This window comes from Lissotriton vulgaris, chromosome 2_1 (assembly GCF_964263255.1).
Source record: "Lissotriton vulgaris chromosome 2_1, aLisVul1.2, whole genome shotgun sequence".
Classification (NCBI taxonomy): domain Eukaryota; kingdom Metazoa; phylum Chordata; class Amphibia; order Caudata; family Salamandridae; genus Lissotriton; species Lissotriton vulgaris.
This window is the reverse complement of record NC_141687.1, coordinates 1,568,702,750-1,568,724,777: the sequence shown is the minus strand read 5'-3', so window position 1 is coordinate 1,568,724,777 and position 22,028 is coordinate 1,568,702,750. Positions and strand designations below refer to the sequence as shown.

General features: G+C 40.4%; 1 protein-coding gene across 1 annotated transcript in view; it reads right to left on the bottom strand.

The window, feature by feature from the left end:
* THSD7B (thrombospondin type 1 domain containing 7B) overlaps positions 1 to 22,028 on the bottom strand; it is a 1,756,834-nt gene that overhangs the window by 276,331 nt on the left and 1,458,475 nt on the right. Inside the window, exon 16 of the mRNA XM_086957451.1 lies at positions 21,839 to 21,992. Within this exon, the coding sequence (XP_086813577.1) occupies positions 21,839 to 21,992 (154 nt within the window). The remainder of the gene's footprint in view (positions 1 to 21,838; positions 21,993 to 22,028) is intronic.

Sequence of the window (22,028 nt, the reverse complement as noted above, 5' to 3'; positions counted from 1 at the left end):
GGCTTTTTCAGAATCCTCTCTACTTTTCTCTGCTTTTCTGAGTGCTTTCTCTGTCCGTCTGTGTGATTCTTTACGCCATAGCTCAATGGCATCTTTCTGTGACTGTCTGGCTTTCTTTTTCCATAATGCTTCTTCTACTCTCATGATGCACTCGGCATCCCATGTCCCTGTAACGGGCCATCTTTGATTCTCTGCTAGATCCTTAGTGTAATCCACCCACAAGTCGAGATATAATACAGCGTCTAAGCCGTGCTTGTGGTACATAAAATAACCGGGAGTGTCCCTGGGTGGGATGGGAACAGCTTCCTCGAGTATCCCTTTTCTAGTTCCTATCTGACCTAGCTTGGAAAACAGAGGCATTCTGAACCTCGATACTTGGTACTTGATACTTACTCGGACTCGAACACAACTAATACAATAAACACAGTAATGAAAATCAGACAATCACTCATACCACGACATTAAAACACATTAAAACATTTCGGAAACGACAATAACTTGATAGCTAGATACTTGATATACTGCTAAACAGTACAGATACACTGCTAAACAGTGCAGACCGGGTCTGTGTACCCAAACCCGTCTTGACCGGACACAAATTAATGCACCCGTCTAGATGCGTCCCCAGCAACGGTACTCACCGGGAAGCACGGAACGGAAGGCCTCGGAAACTCGACACTGGACTGGACCGGACTGGACTCAACTCGACTCGTGACGTAGGTACTTCGGAACTTCGGAACTGGTGGGCCTCTGAACACCTCGGACCTTGCTCTCTCGGCTGGGCTCTGGTCGGGATCCTCCGCACTCCTCACCGCCTCGTCTGGGTGTCGATCGCAGCCTCAGTAACCTCCGTTGGCCTGAGGGAGATACAGGAAATCCTGCGGGTACGCGTAGTTGTCCGTCACGGCTGTGGCAGGGGACCAGGCCTGCAACGCACCGCCGGCGCGTAAGGTGGGGGAGGGGTCCCTATTCGGGCGGCAATTATGTGGTAAATAAAAATTACCTATACTGAATTTCTATGCGGTAAAGTTCAATAAGAATAACTAAATCAAAAATGAGAGGCAGAGTCCGTGGCATCTGAGTTTATAAGGGTTTTATTCCATAAAATGGAATTGGTTCGAACCAGGTATCATGTTCCATCACCACGAAGGTTCAGGAAGGGATAGACAATGCTTTATTAACAGAGTACAATATATATAGTAAATGCATATAATGGTGATGGATACAGAAGGCGTAACAGCTGAGAGAAAAGAGATAAGAACACATGTGCATAACAGAAGGCGTGCACGAGGGCGTACACGGAGGTGTGTGCTAGACAATGTCACATGAGAGTGTCACAGGTGGGTGGATCCATAGAAGAATCCTGCAGTGTCAGCAGAAATATGTGGCAGAGATGCGCGCGCAGCAGCATGACGTGTGATTGACGTGGAACTGGAGGGTGAAGGCGACTTGACATTTGCACTATACGGGGAGACAGAAGTCTGGCGTGTCAGAACAACCTAAACCCAAATCATATCTAGTATCTAGTGTTTGAGGAACTGTATTATCTAGAAGGAAAGGTCTCTCGGGCAGAGGCTATTCTATACTGACTGCTAGTGCATGCATATGTGACTACGTGTCTACGTGTAATGCGAGGGGGCCATGGGCCTACCATGGTAACGGGAGCAATGAATTACTTGCACGGAGACAGAAAGGCCGGGCCCTTTGCTCTGCAGCTGGGAATATGTTTTCCTAAATCACTAGACAGGAATGTATTTTCGAGGAGCGGAGCAGATAACTTGAAGGCTGAATACAGTCTTGGCAGGCAAGCAGGCCGAGCCGGGCACCGCTCGCCGCACAGGGAGTGGGGTAAGGGTCATGGATGCAGATCCAGGCTGCAGCTTTCAGAGGCTGAAGGCAGAAAAGGCTCGATGGCAGAAATCAGGGCCTAGCTCGCCAGAGCCAGGAAAACGTGAAAGTGCACCATGTAAAGACGGTGGCACGGCATACTTAGGAACTGAATATTCAATCCATTCATGGTGGATCTGAAAGAGGACATGTTAACGTTGGACGCAAATGTATTTGCGTCTTCATAGCTGGTTGTGGAGGGAACATACATGTACTTGAAGCACGTACATGGAGCCGTTGGGGTCTACGTTAGGGGACACAATTGACCATAAAAATTCATATTACCTCAGATGCTCTACTGAAATTTGTGAAAGCTGCAATGTTTATATGCTCACTTATAGGAGTAACATTTTAGGCAGATTAACTCAAAATTCCTTTCCATGTGTATGTCTTCAAAAATGTGCTATGGTTTTTGTGGAAACAGGCAGTCATAGGATTCTTACGTATGTGCTTAATGAGAGACTAACCTACATTTTATCTAGCATTATATGAATGTATCAGTTCATCCGGTGTATATTTAACTAAAGTAACAACTGTAACCAAATATAATAAAATATGTGCTCTCAAAAGATTGCAATAGTCTCCCAATTAGTTACCCTTATAATTTAACGTTCTAGCAGGTCTAATAAACGACCTGGGACTTTTAAACGTGACACCAGTGTATGAACATGGTTAAGCTGTATGTCAATTTTCCTCTTGACTAAGATATCAACCACCTAAGCAAATATCAACCAAACTCATGCCCAAAAAAATCAGTATATCTTGCAGTTAGCAGCACATGCCTTCCTAGTCACAATTTGCTATCACTGTATCAGCTAGATTATAATGTCACTATACTGACTTCTCTAAAGTACGACAGATGTTCAAATCAGTTTAAATTACTTGCACATTCAGACGTGACTAGTCAAATAATTCTCTGTATCCATTGACACACACATGCTGCACTGAAAGACCACCCTGCCACTAGAAACAAGACGTTCAGAAATGATGCCAACATTGCAGACATAATTTGACTTATTAACTCCTTCCACCTACTGATATTGTAACTACATTATTCAGTGTTAGTTATAGTTGTCTGAACTAGACATTGGAAAGGCACATGCCTTGATACTGAGTCAGTCAAAATTCTGAGTCCGGATATTTACCACTTCTGGTAGTTACTGAGTACATAAAATTCTTTACCTTTTGTTAAATTTCGGTATGTCAAATCTGCTGGTATATAACAGCGGAAACCAATATGGGATTTATCATGCCCTTCATGCACAAAAACAATCCTGCCTGTAATGCAGACAACCTTGAACCATGACGCATGGGTGCCTGCATTTGGCAGCCAAAAGCACGCCAGCACAACGATAAAGACAGGAACACACCATATATTGGTAAATATGGCACATTAACATCCTTTCAGTTTCACACAGCAAGGTGCCATGCTGTGTTGCCTTGCATGAGATATTGATAAAGCTTCAGCTCAGAATAGATGCTGTTTATCACACCCCAAAAAAACTTGGAATCCGGGCATTAGCACTGTTTTCCTCAAGTGTCTAAAAATGAACGTGATTCACGTTTTGTGTATAATCGTCATTCTGAAGCTTTATCTAATTTTAGAAATAACTTATTAAAATCACTAAATGAGTCATAAAATCCTACATAAATTTAATTTTCCATTAGGTTGAAATTCATAGAGGATGTCAGCAATGTTCTCTTATTTGGCTAGCATAAAGACCTCAAAGCAAATTGAGATTAGAGGGCCAGATGTATGACCCTTACATTTTGCGACACTGTTAGCGATCCTAATGGGGTCGCAAATTGCCTGCCTCATTAATATTCATGAGGCAGGTGCTATTTGTGACCTCATTAGGAATGGCTAGCACTCCCAGAGATGGTGACCTGCTGGGGTCGGCAGACCACCATGTCTGTGACTGCCTTTTCAATAAAGCAGTATTTTTTTAAATGCAGTCCAATTTCCTTAAAGTTAACGGGATGCATTTAAAAAAGAAAAATGAAACGTTTCAGTTTTATTTTTAAATGGCAGGCAGTGGTCTCTAAGACCACTGCCTGCTCTTGAAAAATATGTTCGCAAACACTGACAAAGGGGAAGGGGTCCCCTGGAGACCCCTTCCTGTTTGCAAGCGGTTTACCACCTACTTGTAGTAGGTGGTGAACTGTGAGTGGTTTGCGACTGCAAATGCAGTCGCAAAACAATCATACATTGTAGTTGAACTCACTATGCGGAAGGGATGCCCCTGGCACACCCCTACCTATTTGGGAGTTGCAAACCATATTTTGTGAATCAATAATAGGTTACTGACTCACAAAATAGGGCTTGTACATGGGGCAGACCAATTGTGCAGTCGCTAACAGGCGGAATTCCTGTTTGCAGCAGCAAAAAACGGTTGTACATCTGCCCAAGGTTTTTTGGTTTAAGCAAATGTTGCCATTTTTATTATGCCTCTTTAATGAAGGGAAACATTATAGCTGCCTCTATAATGGAGGAAAACATCATAACTGTACTCAATGACTATATTCTGCAGGTTGCATATTTATAACGCTACATAGGACTGGCGGTGGAAGCTCCATCAGATGATAGATCCGTTTAAGACAGTATGCACACAAGTATTTTTACAGAAACCCCCCCAACTGAATAAAGATGGGCGGTCATACTTTTTCTATAATTAGATGAATGCCAAACAAGCTTTAACCCGATGGGAGTCTAGTGGTCCAACCTAGTGTTGGGAGTTGGCATTTTTTTATATTTTATGGGGGGGTTTGAACGGTTAAGAGGAGCTTTGTGAGCAGGCCCTTTTTTGATGTTGATTGTATAGACCTGTAGGTATTTTTCTTTATTTCTCCACTGCCTCTCTATTCTGAATTCAAACTTTCTCTCCCTCCCCCTTTTTAAATTGTTTTTATTTGCTGGTGGTGGTTCAATATGGTTGTAGGAGATGGTGGGGAGGTCGGGGGAGGACAAGGGGTAGGGGGCCGGAGGAGGGTGGGAGTTTGGATGGTTGCTCTCTATAAGCTGTCAGTCAGTGAAGGGGATTATTCCTGTCTGTTGGAACTGAGGGGTGGGTTTAGTGGGGTTGGGTTTTTATTTTATCTGAAGTTAGCATTAAGCTAGGGTTGGGTGGGAGTGGCTAATAGCCAGGGTAGAGTTGTAATTGGTTTGTTAGTTGTTACACAGCAAAGGGACAGTAATGTCTCAGTTAAAGCTTATCTGCTGGAATGTTGCAGGACAAAAACTAGCTAGGAAGCGTTGATTAGTGCACAAGGAACTTCTGGCCCTCAAACCACAGATTCTTGGCTTAACTGAAACTCATTTGGCCTATAAAGATAGGTCCATGTTGAATCAATAAGGATTTGATGTTTTAGTTTGCACCTCTCAAACCATCTCTGTACAAGGGCTGCCTTGCTCAAATCTAAGGGGCAGATTTACAAGCCCCTAGCACTACTTTTGCGTCATTTTTAACATGGGGAAATGTGATGCAAAAGTAGAGCAAGGGGCTTGTAAATCCGCTCCTAAGAATCTGAATGTATCCGTGTTGCGAACTGTAGCCAATCCTTAGGGGAGATGGGCCATAGTAAAGCTGTCAATTGCCTGTCATACATTCACCATCTGTTTTATTTATGGACCGAATATTGATAACCCTGACATTTTTTCTTTTTAAGTACTGAACTATTAGGGTGGGGTTGGGATTTAATCATCATGGGAGATGTTAACTGTATTGTGGATCAGAAAAACAATACTACAAGCTGCAAGACAGTGGGCAGAATGCGCAGAACCTGAAGTGCAATCTTCGAGCTTATGTGTATTTATCAACTCGATGATGTTTAGAGGACACTTTACCCTGCGCTTCCAGGGTTCACGTTCTATTCTAATCCACACAAACATATCGATATGATCCTTGCTAAGAAATCACTTTTGGTAAATGCCGAAATGGAAATCCGTCCCAAAGTAACATCTAATCATAACCCCCTGGTGTTAACATAACAGTGGCAGCAGAATGTAAGGGGTGCCCATCGATCTTTCTCATTTACTAGGCACCTACTTAATAACCATGTTTATTGTATCCATTTTAGGGCAACGATCTGTGAATATTTAGGTAATAATAAGGGCACTGCTGTGGCCCATATGGTTTGGGATTACATGATGGCTTTTATTTGAGGGGCAACCCAACAGATTATTCTGGACCGGAATAGGTATTTGGCTCAAAAGATGGAACAAAATCACCATGATTATATTCGCTTATAAAAACAGCATGCACAGGCAGTTTAATCCAGGGATATGACTGAACGGGAGATCTATTTACAGTTGTTAGCCAAATGGTCTATGTTGAATAGAAGACTTATGGAGAAAATTGCTGTCAATTTTAATAAATACAAGGCTAAACAGTATAAATACGGCAAGAGGGTTGGTCAACGTTTGGCTGTACAGATAACAGATAGTAAGGTGATCGAATATTAAATCAATAAAAGGGGAGGATGGGCTCCTCTACACTCAATTTCATGAGATTCTTGAACAACTTAGAGTCTTTTATGCTAACTGTATGGTAAATCAGTCTCAGAAAAGAGAAGGCTTACCGAATATCTATGATGGAGTTATCTTCCACGACTCGATGTCAATGATATTACAAGGAGATATATCATTAGCACCGGTGGAGGGTGCAATTAAAGCTTTGCCCTCGCGTAATGCCACTGGCGAGGACACCATTCCTCTGGAGTTTTATACATTTTTTGGGGATATTTTGACTTCAGTGTTTATGGATCTTACCACTTACATCTCTAACGGAGGGCAAGCTCTGACTTCATGGAGTCTGACTATTATTATCATGTTTCCTAAGAAGGGAAAATTGCCGGAAGATTGAGGATCCTATCGTCCCATATCTTTAATAAACACTCCGATGCCAAAATATTTTCAAAGATCTTGGCTATATGCTTGGCTTCTAATATACATCAGCTTGTTTCCCGACAGCAGCAAGGGTTTGTTCCCTGTAGAGATAGAGTGTCACACATTAATACTGCCATAGCACCCTTCGACGTATCCGGTAAACTAGAAACATCGGTTGGTGATAATGCTGGATGCCGAGAAGGCTTTTGACAGGGTAGCCTGGGAGGCACTCTGGGGAACAATGTCAGAATTTGGATTGAGGACCCAGTTTATTACTCCTATTCAGAAATGATATAACAATCCAGTTGCGGTTGGTAATGAGAAATGCCTATCATCCACACAATTTCCTGTTCAAAGGGGCACTCATCAGGGTTGTCCTATTTCCCCTTTGCTTTTTGCACTCTACATTAAACCTTTTATAAGGCATCTCTTACAAAATACAGGTATCTTCCCAGTAAGCCTAAATAGTATGACATTAAGACTCACCACATATGCGGACAATATTGCCGTCTACTCTGTGAAGCCTGTTAATGGGGTAGCCCTCATAACAGATGAAGCTAAACATTTTGGTTACTTCTCCGACTATAAGTTGAACTTATCAAAAACTCAAACAATCCTTAACTACCAGCCTGAAAACTCACCAACATCTGTGGGGGTCACTAATACCTCTACATATCTTGGTATTTGTTGGTGTAGTCAGGTAGATGAGCTCATCGCCTTGAATTATGTACCACTCCTTAAAGTAGTCACTTTCGAATAACGCAGCTGGCATTGGCTCCACCTTAGTATTATCAACAGGTGCAATATAATTAAAATTAATATCTTACCTAAGTTTTTATGCATTTTTCATTCAATCCCTCTTTGGGTTCTGAATTCCTTTTTTAAGCATCTGGAAATCGTTATGAATAGTTTTATATGGGGTTATAGACGTGCCATGTTGGGCTCTCAGCTGCATTAAATTGCCCTATAAACAAGGTGGCTTCAAGCTCTCAGACTTTAAACTCTACTTTTGGGCTGCATTTACAGGACGGATGCAGAGTCTGTTGAAAGGGCAGGAAGCTGGACTTTCTGCATTGGCTTATCAATTAGCTTGCAGGAAGACTAGAGGATTTATGCTTTATAAGCCCTCTGATTCCAACTATTACAAGCGGGTCAAAGTTAAGGTGATCAGGGACATACCCGGGAACAGGCATGAGATTTCTAAGAAATTCTATTGGCCTTTGTTGCATTATTAGACTGTTCTATGGGGCAATCCAACCCTGCCTGATATATTTTCAGGATTCAGTTGGAAGAATCTGGCAGTCTTCAGGCATGATTTGGTTGGGTAACCTATATGACAAGCAGGGTTTTCTCTCAATTATGGTGCTCAGAGATGAGTTTGGGGTTCCTCATAGCTCTGCCTTTAAATATCTCCAGGTAAGAGATTATCACTTAAAAGGGATAAAATTACCTACTGCACCATATACATCCGAGTTATTGGCTTGTATTCATGAGAACACTGGTAGAGGTGCCTTAGGTGTAATATATCAGAAAGTTATGGCATCTGCTCTTGATGACAACCTGTGCATATCTATTAAACTAAGCCGGCTTGTGAATACCCATACCACGGCCGAAGTCACTTGTTACCTTAGATAGAGCAGTCGCCTCTATCAATTCAAAACTGCAACAACATGAAACGGTTTTCATGCTATACTATACTCCCAAGCTCATCTCTAAGTGGACAACATCCTGATTCTTTATAAGTCATACTGCCCTAAATGCAATATATATGCTGCAGACCAAAAGCATATGCTTTTGGACTGTCCAATGCTTAGGACTTACTGGCAACATGTTTGTACAATACTAGCAGTGCAACGCGGCCACCAGTTCCAGCTTGCTGATAAAGAAATTTTTCTTTGTCTTAAGCATGATGTAAATAACTATGAGAAGGCCTTTTTCTCTATTGTCATTTTCTGCGCCCGCCTTTGTATTGCCAGGTTATGCATAAGTCCTATCAGTCCAAATGTTAAAGAGTTCTTGGCTTTGCTCAGACAGGTGTTTGAATATGAATTAGCCATGGCTAAGGCTCAATGGGGTGATGGGGTCTGGTCCAGTCTACAATGAGTTTAGTCACTTACTAATCTTGATTATTATTCATTGCAATCTTGTGAAGTTTTGTTGTTCCCTTTTTTTTTTTCCTCTTTTCACAACTGTATTTAACCAGCCTACTCTTGGCTAAAAAATATCTAATAAAAATAAAGAATCCTGGTCAATAAGAACCTATTACGTTGTGAGCGAACCAAAAATAAATACAATTCCATTCCCTGCACTGTCTTTAGAAGGGTATGACCCCTCACAGAAGGCTTCTGGAGTTCTAAACATTCTCTCTCTAAATAGGAGTGTACCAAAAACAACCTTTTGACACTCCCCAGCTCCTGGACGGAGTGTGAGGTAGGGTTGGTAAAGATATCTGGCCTACATATAGAAAATTGGACGCCTACCTAAAATGAACAGTCCAAGTTATACTAGTTGCCCAGTCCAGCGCCAAACAGTCCTCAAGAACCAAACAGCTTAAATTCAGCTCCGCTTAGCCCAGCACATGAGTTGGCTTAGAGCTATCAAATCTGAAGCATATTCAATACCCAATTCCTCATGTACAGAAAATGCTGGGGTTGAGTGGGGGACCTGAAACAGGATACACAAAAAAGTATTTGCCATTATTTGAATCTGGTCCAATTTGACATAAGCCCAAACCTCACTTCCATACTCCAGCTGTGCAAGACACTTGGTTTGATAGATTTTATGGAGATCCCTCAGTACCCAAGCCTATGTGCAAAACTAAAATCTGCCACTATAGTTTGACCTATGTTCTTTTTGCATCAATCAGAGGTTTCCAACAAATCTTAACATTGATTGAAAAGCCTAAGTAGGGGAAGGTCTTAACATTGCTCTGGGTACCGTTAGATTCCTTAAAGGCACACTACCATTATGTAGGACTTCAAAAAGTTAACTGGCAAGTCCACGAGCCCCATAAAAGACACATACTTGTCCAGCAACCGGTTCAACCACTGAGTGGTCCTAGCCATTATGACCACAGGGAAAGATCTGTCACCAATCTTAGTACAATCAGCTGAAACTGATTAAAACGCAGATTCCAACCCATTCACATACAAGCTGAACAATAAAGAGGCCAGTATGCATCCATGCCGAACCCCACAACTCATCATAAATGATTGAGTGCACATAGCACTTGAACAAAGCGCACTGGGGCTGAAGTCGAGGAGTGGAGCTCAGATAATTGAGCCTCTACATTGGGATTGACCCCCATCTCACTGAGCAAGGCCCAGAGTTTTGCTCGGTTCTCCCTATCAAAAGCAGACATCAAGTCCATAAAAGTAATACATAAGGATTGAGACCGAGCCACTGTGTATTTATTAATTATTAAATGAAGGTTCAATCATTGGTCTGAAGTCGACCTCCCCACCCTAAAACCATACTGGACATTGCTCAGAATCTTATTTCATATGCCCAGTCACACAGCCTATATAAAGGCACCCTCTGGAGACCTTGGTCAAATAAACCGGTAAGGAAATTTGACGATAAAATTGTGGGTTCTCTTTATTCCCTTTCTTCAAAATGGGGACAATCACAGTAGTTAACCAAGAGGGTAAGGCCCCTCCTGCACAGCCGCATTCAGGACCTGTGTTAGTAAAGGGGCCCAGACCTCCATATTTCTTGTAAACATGACTATACGAATACTGTCTGGGACAGTCACATTGTTGCTAGGCACAGCAAGAATGCCTTGAGAAACTTCATCTAAAATGAAGAGCACTCAGTTACCAATGGGTACAGGCTCAGCATGGCTATTGACACTCCCACCCGCCCTTTGATTATAAATGTCCTTAAAATGATCTACCCACTGTTCCTCTGAGACACAATGGCATAGAAGTTTGCCAGAGCCCTCCGCAAGACAAGGCCTATTAATAACGTGCAAAAAGAGAGTGCTGTCCCTCGTTTCGCTGGAGAAAGCTCCTTCCTGGCTAGATCTTGCAAATTATGTTTACACACCTTTTATGCTTGCTTAGAAGCCTGCCTATGAATTCTAATCAGCTGCCCATCTCTCGGTGATGGCTTCAGCACTCCCTTCATAAGGCGCAGGGATTGTGAGCAATCCTTGTCAAACCATTTAAGGTTAGGTACCACCCGATTAATTGGAGCCTTCATCGTCAAAAGTTTACAAACCACCAGAGCTATGCCTTTAAAATCCTACAATACAAACCCCCGCATCAGCATCTATGCTTATTCATCAGTCCATGTCAAAAGTTGTTTCTCTTCCTGACAAAATCGGTTGAAAAATCACAGATGGATTCACATGTGTTTTCACCGGATGTGTAGTACGCCCAGTATTTTGTCACTCTTCACAAGGATTTAGGGGACTCCACAAAACAAAAAAACAGTATTGCCAAATGCCACCATATTTGGCAGAATGATTCGCCCTAATATTTGTACACAAAGTAATCCCCCCAATTATGCAGGGCTCATACAAATCCTCACAGTCCGGACCTCCAGGATGGCGCATCAACGCAGGCTGCAAACCCGCAAAGCACTCAAGGTGCCCCTACCTCAGTGTACTGAAAGTCACTGTCACGTGGCGTTGTGCCTGTGCCGGCTGCAGTGTATCCGATGGAGCTACATGTGCAGTAGCTCCATGGCATCTGTTGTTCTTCAGGTGTGGCTGTGAGTTTGGCTCCCTTTTCTGGTGCAGGTTGTCGTCTGACTTTACACCAGGTCAGAGCAGGTGTTAAATTCCTGCTGCTAACGCTCCTATCCCCTGTGGTAGGATCTTTTCGCCAAACTGACTGGTCGTTGGGAATGTTGCAGAGTGGTGATGTTGCGGCTTTTGGCACGGGAACGCCTACACTGCATCTCATTAGCGATAGTTGCCGGGGTCATTTGTGGGGATGTTTTTTGCGGCTGCTTTCGCAGGGATTCTGGTGATATCGGCTGTTAGCACCAGCTTGTGAATGGGGCGATACATTTATCACCACTTTGGCTGTGATAAAGTGCCAAGAATTTGGCGATGAAGAATATGCCCCTGTGTGTGCATATGCATGTGTGAATGTCTTCCCATAGTTCGTACATATATTTGTGTGTGAGACTTTGTGTAAGTGAGAGGTGTCAGTGTCTGGAATGTTTGTGTGGTTGCGTTTACATGTGTGCACGTGCACATATGTGTATATATGTCGACAAGGGCAGTTCTTTCACCTGCGGATCTTCGTCTGTGATTTGTGTGTCAAAGGCTAACACTAGCAATTTGTCTACAATCTAGGTTTTCTTTCCCTACCCAATATATTTCTCAAACTGTTTTACCACGAGGTTGCGTTTTAGCAACTAGTTCTGTATGTATATTTATAAAATTATCTTTCTTGTACAGTTAAAATTTTGAGTGGAAAAAGGATGTTTCAACTCGTATTAATTTAAGTAAAAAAGTACACAGCAAGAATCACAATTCTTTAATAAAATAAACAATAATCTTATGTTATGACTGTGCAATTTATCGGACATGTGTACATTGCATACTTGAAAAGGAAATTGTTTGCAAGAAAGACAAGTCCTGGGTGAGATTCTACAAGATGAAACTACAGTAGGATAATGAAGGCCAAGTCTCAGTAGGGATTACTCACGTCTTGTTGCCTCTGACGTAGACACAAAGATTGCCAAGCACAGGTGGGTAATAGTTTCCTATAATCGCAGTTTCATAGAAGTCTGTTAAAATGTGTGAGCTGTTGAGTAAATCTCAAGCAATCTCTCTGAAAATCCTACCGGTTTTCGATGGATAGAAGATTGTTTGAGTTCCATTGGAGGTATTGACGTCACCAGGTAATGGTGCTGAAAGTCTGAACTCTTTATACACGTACGGGCCTCAGTCCATGCAAAATTCATGAGAATATGTTTGCGCACCAGACATAAAAACAGAGCAAATAAACTGCCTCTGGGCACCCGTTCCGTTTGTCTGCCGTCTACTCTTCCTGACCTTCACATCTGATAGCTCGCGCACTCCCCTAACGCCAATGTACGGCATCACGGCACTTGATGTCGAGGCAAAGACGCGCGGAAGCAGACAATATCAGAGCGCGGGAGGTGGAAACAGATAATGAAAGGCATTTATTTGGCAGCTCCATCGCACAGGAGACAAATCACTGTCCGTTTCCACTTCACCGTTTAGCAATCACTGGGACCGCAATGGCTGTTAAACGCGCCCCTTCTTTTTATGCATACAGTGTGTGCTGCGCTGCGGGTTTTTATACGCACAGAATGTACTGACTCCTCTTAAGAATATACCCGCACCAGGTTTCTCAAGCAAAGGCCTGTAGCAACTTCAAAGCCTCCCCAGGAGGGCAAACTCCTCATTTTTGCTACCTATGAAGTGTGCATTAATGCGGAGCGTATCACACAGGCAGGCATGTCCCAGGTCCCTGGACAGCAGTCAGGGCGCATTGCGATCTATATGCACGTACATTAACTGGAAGAAATGTTTCTCTAGGACTACAGTTCAGTAAGTAAAAGAAAATATCAAATAACGACAATATCTGGGACGGTCTCCTCCTTCAGTGAAATACAGACGGAAGAAGAGGAGGGATGCTCCATCGATTTGCCACACACCTGCCAATGTTCTGCAAATTACAGTGCACACATACTGCAGTTCGAGAACGAATACGACCATCTTTGTGGGATTTCATTACATTTTGAAAAAACCTAAACTATAAACAACTTATAAAAAGCAGAGTGTGTTTTTTTTCTGTAGGATATTGGTATTTAGCAAAGCCTGGAACAGGGAGCAGATTTCACATATTTTCTAGGAGGTTGACTGAATAGTACTTTATAATCACCGTTATGGTAATTATCATTGCAGTTGTAGTTCAATATATTCGCTGATAAATTATTTTGCTAATTGATAATGTAAGCCAATTCATCACATAGGACACAGAGCGAGGGTATGCAAGAATTAAACCATCACCAGAGTGTACATATTTAGAGTGACCCATCAAGGAGTCAACCATTTCGTCCCAAGCAAACTACAAAACTGTGATAATGTTATTCCTTAATGCTCACTTCAAATTGGATTTTACTAGTGTATGCTGCTGGTGTCATTTGAATCTTACATTTGGGTGGAGAGAATGCAGCGTAATGGCTTGAGCTGCCTACTTTGAAGCTGGGGATCCAGGTTTGACTCTTGGCATCCAGCCACGGTAGGCAGTAGGAGTTACTGCAGAGCGGTGACATGGGGAGGGGGAGGGGCAGGGTAGGGTGTAGTAATGTATGGATGACAGAGACTAACAGGTAAGTAAACATATAAATAAATAAAACAAATTTCGTTGCGCGCACTGCATCACCAAATGCGATGCAGTGCCCGCAACGAAATTCGTTTTATTTATTTATACGCTTACTTACCTGTTAAACTCTGTAATCCATACATTACTACCCCCCACCCTGCCCCTCCCCCTTCCCACGTCACCGCCCTGCAGGGACTCCTACTGACAACCGCGGCTGTTGGCATCAGCTCAACATCCTGTGATTCTGGGCAAATCACTTAATATCCCCATGTCTGAAGACAGCGCCAGGATACCCTGACGGGTGATTAGCCATGCTCTACAAACCCGAGTACTTGATTTTTTATTTGTTGCATTTTACAAATGCATTCATGCTGTGGTAATTTGTCATGATAGTAAGTTAGAGTGAGGGTGTCTATGGACCCTTATGTGGACTGAGCCAGAAGCTCCAACTAAATCAGCCTTTGAAAGTAAGCTACACATCAAGAAAGAGCTGTCTTCTTTAAAAAAAAATCACTGGCACCAGGTCTTTGCGATGGCGTATAGAATGAAATACATTGGAAAATTCAAATAGGTATTAATATGAAAGGCTAGACATAAAAATGAATAATCATTTATAAGTAACAGGATTTGCCACTAAAATTTCACCTGAGGTTTAGTGTAAGCAGGCCACTATCAGAACAAACTATTGAGTATAAACTAGCCGAAAATGTGGGACAGTAAATATAACATATTGCTACAAAATCATCATTAACCGAGCCTCTTAAATCTGTTCAAAACAAAGCAGCCAGTCTGTTGTGGCTGCCCCTCGAGATCTGCACTAACTTCTCATTCAAAAAACAATCTCTTTCAAGAATATGTGTACAGTCTTTCAGTCTATAATGAATGGCACCTACATTCATATCTGCTCCCTAGAACTGATACAGACCTTACAGACAGCTTTCTTATTCCAGACAGAAAAGAAATGCTGTGATTGGGCATTCTTGAGACATATACTCTCTACACGGAACTCCCTACCGCTTTGAATCACACTGATTTAAAAATAATGTGGAGAATAAATATCGTATCAAAAATATAGTGGGACAGAATATCCGAGGTAAGTATATAGATTTGTTTGTGTATAAACTTGTATTATGAATATTGTTGCAATTAAAATCGTGTAATATAAGAGAGCTGTAATGAATATTGTTTTTCAGTAATTTAATATATATCAATTGGTATGCACAGTTTTTTGTATTAGTATTGTAAGAATAATTGTCAATATTTTCATATGTAGTTTGTAATTTTAAATGTGTATTGTTGTTTTTAGATATAACAAGACATTTTTTAAAGTAGTAGTGTGTTGCTCAATTTGTAGGCCAGTAGGGTGGGAAGGGAATTAAATAATGATTAATTTATTGTTCATCAATATCTATTGCGCATTAAATAATGCATTGTTTAATTGTTAGTTATTTTATTTAAGTTTAATATGCTAATTTAATGTGTATTTTAATTTTTATATTTTTGATAAAAGTTGATATCATAAAACTGGGTTTTTGGATATGTACTGGAATTGGGCGAGGAAGTTAATGCAATTATAATTAATTACATTTTAATATTATTTTTTGAATTTAAATTACATATTTAATTGACTAATGAACATTTGTCATGTTTAATTGGTAATGTATGTATTTAAGTTTAATTTTGAAATTTCAATGAATATTTAAATGTGATACTTTTGGTAGTTAGTAATTTGTATTTTAATACTGTGTTGTTGGTTTGTAAGCAGCCGCGGCCGGTAGTAGGTGTACCTGCAGGTACACCTACTAAATAAATAGGTAAATAAATAAAACGAATTTCATTGTGTGCACTGCATCACCAAATGTGATGCAGTGCGCGCAACAAAATTCGTTTTATTTATTTATATGTTTACTAACCTGTTAAAGTCCGTAATCCATACATTACTACCCCCATCCTGCCCCTCCCCACATCACCGCCCTACAGGTACACCTACTACCGGCCGTGGCTGTTTGTAAGGGAATAGCTTGGGAGCGTATTGAAATTATACCATTGTTTAATGAAATGTAGTCAATTGATTAATTGCTACTTAATTATGTGCATTTTTGATTGGTTATTTAATATGTAAATCATTTGTTTTTTCTCAATTATTTTTAGGGTTTTGCTATGTTCTCATAATATTTGTAAAATGTATTTTTGATCATTTTTTTCATTTTAATTTGTTTAATTTAATAAAATATTACTTTGATATATTATTATTTTAATTTTGTTTTGGAGTTTGTGTTTTTTGTGGTTTGTAGGAAGAGAAGTGAATTTTTAACTTTATTTAATATGAAGTTTTGTTGTTTTTGCAAAAATATTTGGAATTTAATGTTTGTATCATAGGTCTTTCTCTATATAAAATAATAGTAAATATTTTTCTGTTTTTAGGTATTTAAATGTTTTCTGAAAAAATCATTATAAGTTCGAATAGTTTACATAATCCCTTCCAAGTTCAACACTTTCCTTATTGCTGCTTATATTGGAATGGGAATAGCAAATTTAACCACTCCAAAGTCCAACACTTTCCCTGCAGGTAAATAGACTGAAGTGTAAATAGTAAATCTACCCCTCAAAGTCGTTTACCCCTACTGTTGCTTAGAATGTATTTGAAATAGTAAATATAACCCTTTCAAAGTACAGCGCTTTTCTTACTGTCACTTAGTTTGAAGTGGGAATAGTACATTTAAACCCTTCAAAGTCCAACACTTTCCCTAATGTTGGTTAGCCTGTATTTAAAGTAATTCTCTTTTATATTGTTGCTTAATTCTTTTTGGTTTTATTTTTATAAATAGTATTTCTTGAAATGCTAATACTATTTTTTAGTATGTGGTTATTTACTTATTTTTTCCTACTGTTCATATTGTTTTTGTTATGTAGTAATTTATTTATAATATAAAAATAATATTTTTGTAAATATGTATACATATATATATAGAGGGAGATATGTTTCATACATATATTACCTACTGGCGGTCGCCAGTAGGTATATATAGTTAGGACCTAGTTTCCATAGGAAATCCACAACATGTTTTTGGGAATAACTTTGGCGCCGGTTGATGAATCTCCGCGATTTTCTCAAAGAAGATGGCCCGTTACGCTCCGCTCCTTCCCTGAATGTTTGGGGGGGATTCGTCAAGCGGGGGCCGAGAAAAAAGGGGGGTCCCAAAACATGTTTTCCCAATGTTAATTTCCATAGGACGTTTAGTCGCGGCTACCGCCGGAACAGCTGAACGGAATTACACCAAACTTGGCAAAATGGTAAGGACTGGTATGCAGTAGGGCCTTTTCCATATTTGGAGAAAATCGCTCCAGTCGTTTTTATGAAAATTAACTTAAAAAAAAGTATATATATCTATACGCGCACTTTGAGCGCTTTGGGAAGCGTACCAGTAAGCGCACCCGGTGCGCCACAGAAGTGCGCGAGCGGAAAGCTGCTTGGCTCTCGGGTGTCTGTGAACATTCCAAACGGTCCGGAGAGTCCGCCATCTTCTGTCTCTGTAGAACCGAGACACAAGAGGTGAAAAACAAAAGGGGAAAACTTTAAAAAGTGGCAGGGTAGAGACCCCTGACCCCTAGGTTTTCTCAAGGGGGCCTAGGAGGATCCCGAAGGGCAAAAAAGTTATTTATTTTTCTGTTTAAAACTTTGCAGAGTACGCTCAGGGCACGTTTACATGTACGCGTACATGTGCGTTTAGCCGTACGCGTACCCTGAGCGTACCGTGCAATTTTCCATAGGACATCTAGCCCTTCTCAGGGGGTCCCAGAAGAACCCCAAGGGGCAGCAAAAAAAAAAATTTCAAAAACGCGTACTTCTGGGACCCCCTGAAAAGGGCTGGGGGGGAGGGGGTCTCTACCCTGCCCCATTTTTGCATTTTCCACTCTTGTTTTGGGCTCTCTTGTGCCTCAGTTCTCCTGAGAAACAAGATGGTGGCCAACACTTCTTGGTTTGGACAGTTTGGAATGTTGACAGATGACTGCCAGCCAATCAGGAGTGCGCGCAGACCTTTCCGAGCATGGGCTGCATTGATTGGCAGTGAACACTCCAAACCAGGAAGTTTGGGCAGCCATCTTGTGCTCGGTACACCGAGGCACAAAAGAAGCAGGAAAACAAATGTGTAGAATGCAAAAGGGGGGCAGGGTAGAAACACCCTCACCCTCTAGGGCTGCTCAGGTGGTCCCACAAGGATATTAACATATTTAAACGTTATCCGCTAATAGAATTAGCATTTAGAAAAACTTTGAAAATTATTGAAAAAAACCATAGGTTTCACGCCTGATATAGGTAGGAATTAGCATTTAAAAAACCTTGCAAATTCAATGAAAAAACAATAGGTTTCATGGCCTTATATAGTTAAGAATTATCATTTAAAAAAATCTTGCAAATTCACTGAAAAAACCATAGGTTTACGGCCTTATATAGTTAGGAATTAGCATATAAAAAACCTTTGAAATTCACTAAAAAAACATAGGTTTCAGGCCTTATATAGTTAGGAATTAGCATTTAAAAAAACCATTGAAATTGCTCCAATATAGCTAGTTGTACTAACTATATTTCGCGCACCCGCAATCCACTGCTGATGATGTCACATATTACATCATTCATGACATGGTCAGTGACATCACTGATGACATCTCAAATGACAGCAATGATTTTATTACAAAGGGCCTTATTACGATGTCGGGCGGATTTGAATCCGACCGACACACTCACAGATACTGGTTCGACCGACCAATGAATACAAACTCCCATTTCTGTATAGAAGCTTGTGCTGCGGTCGGAAACCGTCCACAGCACAATCTCCTATACAGAAAAGGGAGTTTGTGTTCATCCCTGCCAAACATCATAACCTCAACTTAACCAGCCCAATATGTCAATTGTATGAAGAAATTAGGCATCTAATTTGATTAAGCTATACCTGTAGCTGTTGTGAAGGCTATAACTCTTGTATTGTATGGTTTAGTGTTATGTTTAAAATGATTCACATGCTTTAAAGTATAACTAAAATCTTGTTAAAAAAAGAGTACACTGCCACTGATGACCTTTAGTTTGTGATCAATAGCTATGACCTTTCCACTTCTGATCTTTGCCTGGCCCTTACATTCTTTATTTCTTGATTGTATTGCTGTTTTATTTTTTGCACCCTTGTACCCCTTGTCCCAGCCCAAATGTTCGTGCAGCTGAGGCAAGGAACTATTATGAAATCATTCGTTTGCACCTCAAAACCCCTGCTATCAAGGTGTTGAAAATATTGTTTCCACTCTTAAACCTAAGGGTGCCTGGAGGATTTTGCGCTGTTTTATTTATTTACTGCATGTTCTATAAGCATGTTCTTTAAATTTTTACACTCATTCCTTGCTAATCAAATTTTGAATTATGGCTTTTTGTTTTTAGAAGAAGTACTTCACAGGAATATTATTGCCTCTGATATTGTAATTACCATATTCCTTCTTTAATGTGAGATGTACACATAGAGAATTTTGAACATTATCCTATAAGACATTTGTGATAAACTATGCAGCATTCGGTATATCATATCTTAAAGCCTGTTTTGTGAATCCTTGTTCTGTTCACGTAACCTTCGGAACATAACACCGCACTTCAATTCACTGGTGTCCAACTCCCAATGAACTGAATAACCCATCCTGTTCTTTCATGTCCTTAATATAATATTCATTCACATATATTCTATGAGATATATTTCCCAATATTCGTGTCTTGGTTGGTGATGTTTAATTGCTTACCTAATCTTCTATATTTCTTCTGACTCCGTTTACACCTGAAGAGCATGGCTTTGTACTTCCCTGCACCTTGACCATCCTCACAGATTTTCCAAGATTTGCCTTCTTTTTCCCACACTTTTGATATATCATCAATTTTACTTATCAGCTCTCTCGAAGATTCACTTATGAACATATGAAAGTAATACATCCCTTCCCACAGAATTAACTTTATTTGAATGACCAATGGATGGCAGAACACGAAGTTATATTTTGTGACTGGGAAGTGGGGATGTCCACAAGATTCTATGGCTTGTGTGCTATAAAGCCTACTCACAAAGGCATTTTGGAGTACATGAAATAGTACTCCTGTAGTACTCTTTAAAATACTCTTACATGCCTCTGTGAATTGACTCCAAAACAACAGCTTGCAGGAGTACATTAAAGAGTACTCCAGTAGTACTACTTCCTGTATTCATAATGCTTTTGTGAAAGGGGCTCGCTGTTTCATGGAACTCTTTATTTTCCAGGTAAAATGGATTTAAAAATGGTGCATGAAATCTGCACTTCTGTGTTCTGGTATAATAAACTGGCCAAAGCTTAGTGCAATCTCTGAATCGAAAAACTTCAAAAAAATGCAGGTATTAGCATGGGAATCGGCTGTGGTAGTCTCTATTTTTTCACTAATTCACTCTGGGACAATTAGCAATCCTGTGATATTCCTGAATTATGAAGCTACCAATACCCACAGTATCGATAACTGTGGGCGATGGAATGCTGATTTCGTGTATGGGCCCAACTTTAAAGAGTACCTTTTAAATCATTTGATCATTTAAATCAGCCTGCTTGAGGGGTTGCCACAGGACTCGAATGGACTGCATTTGTTACGGCCCAGTTGGAGGGACTGACTCCCGTATTTTACCCTAATTAGTGCCGGTCTACCTTATGCTCAATTCTCTATCCCTCACAATTTTTTTTTGTTACGTGTATCTGTGTTTATCCCTGGTAACCGCTTCATTTAAAAACGTTTAGATATAATCTATTCACAGGTCAAATATACGTTGTGGTTTTTTATTCACCCCTATTCTATGTATTTGTATCTACACATAAGTAACTTGTGCAACTAATACGTTCTCATCTACGTAAAGCGCTCTGATACTCCTGGGTCAAGTTAGTGCTATATAAAACTCTAAAAAAGAAAAATAAATAAATAAAATCATGGCAAAGCATCAGATGCTCCCTGATTTCTCTCTCTGTTGACTTGTTTGCCACAAACTGCTCTCCAGCCTGTTCCTCTTTCATATCTTCACTTTCAATATTTCCAATTACCTGTAATCATGCTATCATATTCTGATACCTTTGCAGAACGTTTGGTGCTACTGCACCCCTGTCCCATGCAAAGCCATGCAATTTTACCTAATAATAATAGGAAAAAAAATAGTTGTGCAAATATTTTTTTATTCACTGTTATTGAGAGTGAATTATTTCATGATGAAATTGCTGTAAATAGCCTGCACACCTCTCTGTTCTGTTGCAAGCATTTCTTGAACTGGCTTTCCACCTTATTAGAGACCAGATCAGGCAGGAACACACTGCAGAATGCTTTTATGGAAAGAGGTAGAAGGGAGTAACAGTAGCTTACTTCATTCCGTCTGATGATTGTAACATAAGGAACAATTTTCCAAATGGAAATTGATTTTAATCTTTTTTGTAAGAATTGCAATGATTCTAAGTAATTGCTTAACAAAATATATCTATCCAAACAGCAAAATAGTCAACCAATTAAAAACAGGCTCCCTCATGCCTTCTGTTCTTTCCTGTCACGTATGTTTTGTATCTTATAATTACCGATATTACATACACGTGTTGAAGCTAAACCGCTGTGGCCCATTATTACGAATTTTAACGAAGTAAAGAAACTTTTTAAAAAAAAACAGGTGAACGTGATAAAAGAAGGGTATATAACGTCTTTAATATTGGAAACAAGTATATAACTTACCATTGGGCACGCGCTCCATTGTCCCCATTCAGACATTACACATTCGCCAGGACAGAAAAGTGTGCAGTTTTGAGTTTCTGGTGGCATTTCATATTGGTTGCATAGTGAGTTGTCCCCAGCCTCTCTCTCTCCGCCCTCAGTGTAATTTATGCACCTGAAAAAAAAAAGTAGCAGCAATGACCAAAAACAG